The sequence below is a fragment of the Cyprinodon tularosa genome, unplaced genomic scaffold (assembly GCF_016077235.1).
Source record: "Cyprinodon tularosa strain WSP-4 unplaced genomic scaffold, ASM1607723v1 ctg579, whole genome shotgun sequence".
Lineage (NCBI taxonomy): Eukaryota > Metazoa > Chordata > Actinopteri > Cyprinodontiformes > Cyprinodontidae > Cyprinodon > Cyprinodon tularosa.
This window is the reverse complement of record NW_024039317.1, coordinates 261,419-269,069: the sequence shown is the minus strand read 5'-3', so window position 1 is coordinate 269,069 and position 7,651 is coordinate 261,419. Positions and strand designations below refer to the sequence as shown.

Sequence of the window (7,651 nt, the reverse complement as noted above, 5' to 3'; positions counted from 1 at the left end):
CAACTAAAATTTCAGCTGTCTACCAAATAAATCCTGAATAGGAACATCTAGCCAACTGATAATTGCCTCAAGTTGAAAGGAACTTGGGTTTTGCAGATGGACAATGATCCAAAATACACCAGCAAGTTTACCTCTAAATGGCTGAAGAAAAATAAAATCAAGACACGCCATCCTATTGAGATATGGTGGCATGACCTTCAAAATGTTCTTCATGCTTAAAACCATCAAATGATGCTGAATTACAAAATTTTGCAAAGATGAACGGAGCAAAATTCCTCCACAGAGCTGTGAAGACTTACTACAAGTTTTTGCAAGACACTTGAAGGCAGCTGTAAGTGTAGCCCCATTATTTTAGGTTTTATAAGGGAATCCCTTTTTCACAAAGGGCGTTGTAGGTTTGGAACTTATTTTTCTTCCTAAAAAAAACAAACAAACCTTAATTTAAAGATGCATTTAAAGAAAAACTAAGTTATCTTTTACTAGTATTCAGTTTCATTCAATCTTCTGAAACACTTAAGAGTGACAAACATAAAAATGAGAAATTAGGGAGGGGGTGTTTATTTAATTAAAAAAAATGTAAAACAAATTTAATTTATTATATACTAAAGCATGAATAAATATATAATTTTTAAAATACATATATTTTTATCACTTTCTGGGCCAGTATTGCAGCACATGATGAATTTATCCATCAGTTTTATAAAGTAAATCAGTGGGCGGGACTAACACTGCTACAGTCAAGGTGATTGGTCAACCGTTGAGTTGTGCAGATTAGCCAATCAGATAAAAGGGTCTATTTAATGTAATATAATGACAGTTTAAATTATTTTAGAAGGGTAATATCAAAAATTGTAATAATATTAATTAATTATCATTGGAAACTCTGATCATTTTTTATTTAATCAATGCTTTTAAATTTGTATGATAAAAAAGGAAGTGTTAAAAAAATCATTCTGTTTATGTATTTAATCTGTAAAAAAAAAATAGAAAATACTTATATGTAATTTCTTTTTTTATGTGTTGATTTTTGCGTTCTTTGTTTCAGTCCCTCTAACATATTAGAGACAATTTGACAGGGAGGAGCTGAAAATGAGAAGTTAGTAATAGTGTGACGGAAGGAAGCGGAAATAAACGCTGTGCTCCCCGCTAGCTTCAGGCTCACAGGACAGAGCTGTGATCATTCGGTGGGGGATCAGTAGAGGAAGCTGTGAGAGCGACAGGCACGGCAGCGTTTGGCTTCTTTCTTGGGCAGCTTCGAAACGGAATATCACAAGTGGTAAGATACTCTTATTTGTTTCATTTTACAGAAACGTAAAGATAATTCCTTGACGGTTAGTCAAGTTCGGCAGAGCTAGCTGCGCTTTGACGCTAGCAACAGCAGCTCGCGCTACGAAAAAAAAAGGTGTTTTCTTCCCTTTTCACGATTGCCAACGTTTCCTTGGTAGGGCCCTAAGTTAAATATAAATTTTCTCCCTCCCTCTTTCTTTTCTCCTCCACTAGGATTTTTGAAAACAATTCCGTAGTAAATTGGCATCCGGTGGAAATAGATAGGGGTAAGTTTGAGAATCACACCGCAGTTATTGTTGACCGACCGTTAGCCGGCATGCTAACTCAAACGTTCTAGAACAGTGGGCGCAGTCTATTCCCTGGAACGGGATCGATCTTTTTCTGAAGCCCCCCGCTTAAAAAAAAGTCAAGAGGATTATATCTGAACGCACTCTAAAGTCTAAAATAAAAGATACATAATTCTGTTTATGGCCATACTGTCGGTATTTACAATCCTAGGGGGTTACGTTATCTCTTCTCTTTCCCGACATTACGTTTGTAATGCTGTAACTAATGTTCTACGTCTCTCCTTGGTGTGAAATTTATATAAATATAAATGTTTTTATGTAATTAAACGTGTATTGAGTTGTTAACCGTTTTTATTTCGTGTCATTTTTTGTTTTTTTACGGTAAAAAGTTATGTTAGCCTGAGGTTAAACTAGAAATGGTTTTAAAGTGTGTTGTAGACTAGGATCTTTGTTTATCTGACAGCTGCGTTCCCTTTAATGGGCTTATTTGCATTAGAGTAGAGTATTAGTTAAATCTTATCAAAGCAGCACCCATCACAGCGCAGGAGAATACTGCATAATGGGATAAAGCACATTTATCCCCTCTAGTCGTCAACTTTAGGTTTAGTCACTGTATCGTTCTCTACTGCACGATCAGCTGACTTTCTTTGGTCAGATATGATGGTTTCTTAGCAGGAAACTATGACGGATTTATCTCTGCTTTTAGTGAACCCTGTGCTGTTTTCCCGGATTTGTTTTTATTTTTATTGTTGATAAGGGAAGTAGGTGCAATGACTGCAGGTTTGTTTAACCCAGCTGTTCACAAATTAAACGTGGTCAAGAGGGACATTTTCCTATTATGCATCTGATTTATTTTGTCTTTATTCTAGAAATTGTTATGTTTTCGGCATATGCTTTGAATGTTTTTAAGACTGGATTAAAACGGTGTTAACCATTTATAGGGAAATCAGTGGAATACTTTTAAAATCAAATTCTCTAGCCAATAGTGTTATTGGAATCAAGGACAAGACCTTATTACCTTTGCAACACATTTTGATGGCAAAAATTAATGTCAAAAACAAGAAACGCCAACTTGCCCAAATATATTTAGAAAAATAACAAAAGTGCTTCTATAGGAAATTAATGAAAAACACTGATAGTGAAAGAGACACATTTTTTTGGTACAACATAACCTTAGAGGCATTAATGCTGATACTTACATTTATTAGTTTATAAACCTAAATATAATGGTTCACTTTTGAACTTTACTTTTTACGTTTTCAATTAGCTTTTTACCTTTTTTTCCAACTTAATTTACAGTTGTTAATATATCATTCAAGGGCTTATCTAATTGGCCAAATGCCAAAATAAGATGTACAGCATGAAACAGCATCTTTGCTGAATGACTGGATATAGATCTTGTGCTTCTAGACCTCACTGAGGCACGGGGGGGGACTCCATTTGTAAGGGGTATGCAAGTGATCAAAACAGATAACTTGCCCTATAATGGGTTAACACAAGTCTTAAAACATCAGTTATTGATGCTAAATGTAATCCATCACGTTGATTATTTCAGTTATGACTAGATGTTGTAATCCCTTTATAAGGTAAACATGCTTTTTCTGCTGAATATTACCCTATATCTTTTGTATTCTCTCTGTAGAGTAAAAATGGGCGTGTAACTAGGTAATATCAGGAACATGTTAGTAATCTGCAGCATTGCCTTATTAACTCCAGCAGTACCTCTAAACAGTTAAACGTAATTAATACACATTTCCACCACTATCCTGGAACTTAACTTCCTGGAACCTCCTACCTAGGGTGGGTGTTTTAAACGGTTAACTGTTAATGTAGATTAACCTCCCTGGCTAAAAGCTGTCGCTCCTCCTGCGATCTCAGGACACAGATCTCGCACCGCAGCGACACGGCACTCCCAGTGCAATTTAAAAAGTCAGTTGTTGAACTAATGTGGTATTAACTTCAGATTCTATTTCATGGCATATGTGGTTTAAAAATGATGGTGTCTTATTTTAAACTGTTTCAAAATGTGTACGAAGGGTGGATTATTAATAAACGGCATCTACTTTAGGATAAAGATGAAAAGGAAAGCTCTAATTAGGGTCACTGTTGGCTTTTCAAAGAAATGCTTTTGACTACTTCAAAAAGAGGAATTATATGTTAACTGAGAAGTTACTTAAGACTAAAGCTTGTGAGAGGTTTCTCCTAGTAACACTAACTACAAACTAATTCTACTTCTGCTCCTTTAAGATTTGTAAATGGTCAACAATTCAGGGCAATTTTGAAAGATTCAGTCTTTATTTCAGCAAAAAGTCAAGCAATATAAAAAATTTAACGCATACGACTTTTGGAAAAAGGCTGAAGACCCAGCTTTCTTTAAGCCTTTTGGCGTATGTTAATGGGAGCTCTTTGAAACACAGTTTCCCTCATGGTTATCAGTGTTTCCTTATGTCTCTAATTGTCTATTCAGTAGAACTGCAAAGCAGCAGTTTGAGCGTCCTGTGCTTCCTTGTTTGCAGGTACTGCACTGTGACCTTTATGTAAGGTCCAAGCCGTAAAGGAACGGGTCATCGACGGGAGGAGAGACTCGGAGAAAAAGAGTTGGGCCACGGGAATCTGGATAAATTGTTGAATTCGTTATAGAAGAATAACTACAGCTGGGTTGCTTTGCAGTGAGCCACAGAAAGCATGGAGGCCATCGCCAAATACGACTTTAAAGCTACTGCTGATGATGAGCTTAGTTTCAAACGTGGGGAAGTCCTCAAGGTAAGCATCGGCTGGTTAATCGGTTAATGCAAAGACCTATCGAAGTTAGTCTAAGAGATTTATCTGCTGGCTTTGTGCTGCATCAAAACAGGATTATCAGCAATGGTTTTCCGAGGAGATCTGTAAAGTTGCAAAAAATATGTTTTATTAGCCACTTTAAATATTTTCACCTTCCATTATGCCAACAATTTACACACCTAGAAACAAAAACAATGCAGCAATCATTACAATGGATTTAAAGCACACTGCACCAGTGAAGGCAAACTAAAAATGAGAGAAACTGTTGATCAATGTAAAGTTTTTTCCCCCTGAGCGTCACATATTCGCGTCTCTGCTTTCCTAAAGAATGTTAAAGGTTTATTGTGGTCATGATGACTAAACCTATGAAAATATGCACTGTAAAGTTTCTCCTTTTATATATCAGCAGATATACTCCGCTTCCTGTTGAGCGTCACTGTAATACACCGATTGGTGCAGGTCCACAGTAAAATGGAGTTTTGACATATTTTATTTTCTTTTATCCAAAATGAAAGAGTTCTCATTCAAAATGGATGTGGGGAAAAGTTGTTTTTTTAAGCTACCCATTGATTGAATTGGGTTGGCTTACGAAGAAGACGTCTACAACTCAGCTCAACTTTGTGGGTTTTTAATTTAATCCGTTTGCTCTTCATCTTAATGAATTGCATCTACAGACAATTTAGGCTTTGCATTGACGTAGGAGGACTTGGCTTCGTTGTTGTTTCACAGAGATGTACACATCTGACAATGGTGGGTTTAGAATATTTTTTATATAACACTGAGGATTGCTTTGCTCTTCTATCAGGAGATCTGTGCTTTTTCAGCAAAGAGAGTTGGAAAGATTTCTTATCTCAGCAGGAGGTCTGATGGCACAGAGGGAAAGTCGGCTTAGGAACGCTGAGCTAAATAGGAGCTCGACCATATTTATCTTTGTGAAGGAATATGTTCCTCTGCTTTTCCTTCAATTCAAACCACTGTCTGATTTATTTTATTTGCTTTTACCACCTTTTTAAGACAGAATTGGACTTCAAAGAAGACATTGTTATATCTGCATGCAACAGATATAATGATAAAAGCAAAGATATGCAAAAAGATGCACATTTATTCAGTGATCTTTTATGTTGTTCTTTTAGGCCCAATTTATTTTGCGTAATAGTTAATGCACATGACTGAAAGGCAGGGTCATTAGCCGAACCCGTTTCATTCTATTTAAACTTTTTTATTTCTTGTCGTCGGTCTGGTATTAATATTCATAGGAGGCACATTTTCATAGCCTGACGTAGTCCTACTCAATTCTAGTCAGAGTCTGATACTGCTCCATAGAGCTGTGATTATGGCGCGTGTTTTGAACGAACCAGGAAAAAAAATGCCTCTGCACTCAATTGGACAGACGTACAACCAATAAGAGCAACGGAGTGCTTGACGTATGTTAAGCAACGCATAGTTGTTGTCAACAAAAATTAAAGCGTGCAGTTTCATGCCTAGAATAAGAAGATGAGCCTTGATCGCGTTTCTCTGTTCCTCTTTTAAAATTAAATTGCTGTCGATATCTTCTAGAACAGAGCTAATAGCAGAATCTACTCACCTCAACTCTCCGGCGGCAGCCATTGTTGTTGTCACCCAAGCGCGCTTTGGTCACGTGGTTGATTACATTACTGTTGATCATCTGTCCATCATAGTATAAAGCCCGCCCTGACAATTTGATTGGATCGCCTGACAGTGGGCGATAATTCTCGCGCTACTATGGAGCAGAGCCAGACCGAACTTCCCAACCTCAAACCTTGTGGGCGGGACTAAGTTCGGAATGGCACCCAGGCTAATATTTTCATGCAAATTATATCAAAGTTGTAAAATTTTAGACTTGAAATCCAGCCTTCCGTATAATAATAAGTGTAGAAGTTTGAGGTATATATACCAAATAAATTCAGAATTTTACTTAAACTCATCTCTTATTCTTTTGTGGACATGACTGGGCGTACATTAAACATAAGCAGATTTAGGTCTTGGAATAAAAAGAAAAATATTCTAGACGCTTTAGCTCTTTTAATGCATAGTTGTTAAATTCTGAACTTTATAAAGGTAGTTAATTTTAAAATGTGGTTCTGACCCAATTTTATGTATAGACACAGCTTCCCACTTTGGATAACTTAACAGTTATATTCATTGAAGTCTAATATTTCCAAATCTGATATTACCAATAAGGGCAGTATATATGGATCAGGACAGATGATGTCTATAATATAGAAGTGGCGGTAGATGGAAACAGATGTCCTATCTAAGATGTACAGATTCCTGCTACATGTACCAACAAACCCCCTCACCCCCGACTGTTCAGTGTTTCCTGTAGGTCTGTCACCAGTGCTATCTGCTGATACTAATACTAAACAGCTCTGCTCTCAATACAAAGAGTCTCTCTCATAAGAGCCACCTTGTGTTAAAGCTTTGCATGTAGACGGCATCATTAATCTCACTATATTTTCAGTATCACTCAGAGATCGTAACTGTGTTGTTATGATAAGCTATTATCTTGATGGTGTATAAAAAACGTCCTCCCACTATCTAGACCCTTAACCTTCTGTTACAAATATTCAGTTTATTCCTGAGGTTTTGTTGTCTCACATTTATCTTCGCTTTTCTGTTGGTTGTTTTTTTCTTTACTTGAATTCTCTTCAGAGTTCCTCTGAATGGGATGTGATCCCCTTTTGCATTAGATAGGTTATCTTATTTATTAATCGATAATTAAAATAATTGTCAACTAATTCAGTAAAGGATTAATAGTTAACTGCAATATAGAGACTAAAACATAACTTGATAGAGCAGCCCACTTAGAGTAGTAATTATGCCAGTATTGTAAAGTATATAAACATTTTGCATCTAAGATTTTAAAAAAAATCGTTTGTCAATATGCTCTATTCAGATTTCAAGTGAAAACATTTAAAGGTATTGTGGAGGAGTTTTTAAAAGACTGCCCTCTCCACTTAAAAAAATAAATAAATGCATGTGCACAAGCCAACTTTTGTCGTACACGCCCTGTTTAAAATGTGCTGTTCTCATAGCTCATACAAGCTTATTGTGTCCACATGTAGCAGGGAAGATATAGTGGACTTTATAGCGAACTCAGGTAACTGACCATTTGGACAGATCACTGCTTTTTCCTCCTTTGATCACGTAAATCCTACTCGGCGTGGTGCCTGCGCCATTTTTGTTAGTTGCCATAGGCTGTCGTGTTGCAACAGTGTGCCGCTGTGACAGCAAATTCCATAATGCTTTGCGAGAAAAGCTCTCCGTGCAAAGCA

At 36.7% G+C, this 7,651-nt stretch overlaps 1 protein-coding gene across 1 annotated transcript in view; it reads left to right on the top strand.

Moving 5' to 3' along the window:
- Window positions 1–1,120: 1,120 nt before the first annotated feature.
- The window catches only part of grb2b (growth factor receptor-bound protein 2b), a 35,468-nt gene continuing 28,937 nt past the window's right edge, over window positions 1,121–7,651 (top strand). Inside the window, exons 1-2 of the mRNA XM_038306302.1 lie at window positions 1,121–1,276; window positions 4,091–4,337. Coding sequence (XP_038162230.1) covers window positions 4,260–4,337 — 78 coding nt within the window. The 5' untranslated portion in view covers window positions 1,121–1,276; window positions 4,091–4,259. The remainder of the gene's footprint in view (window positions 1,277–4,090; window positions 4,338–7,651) is intronic.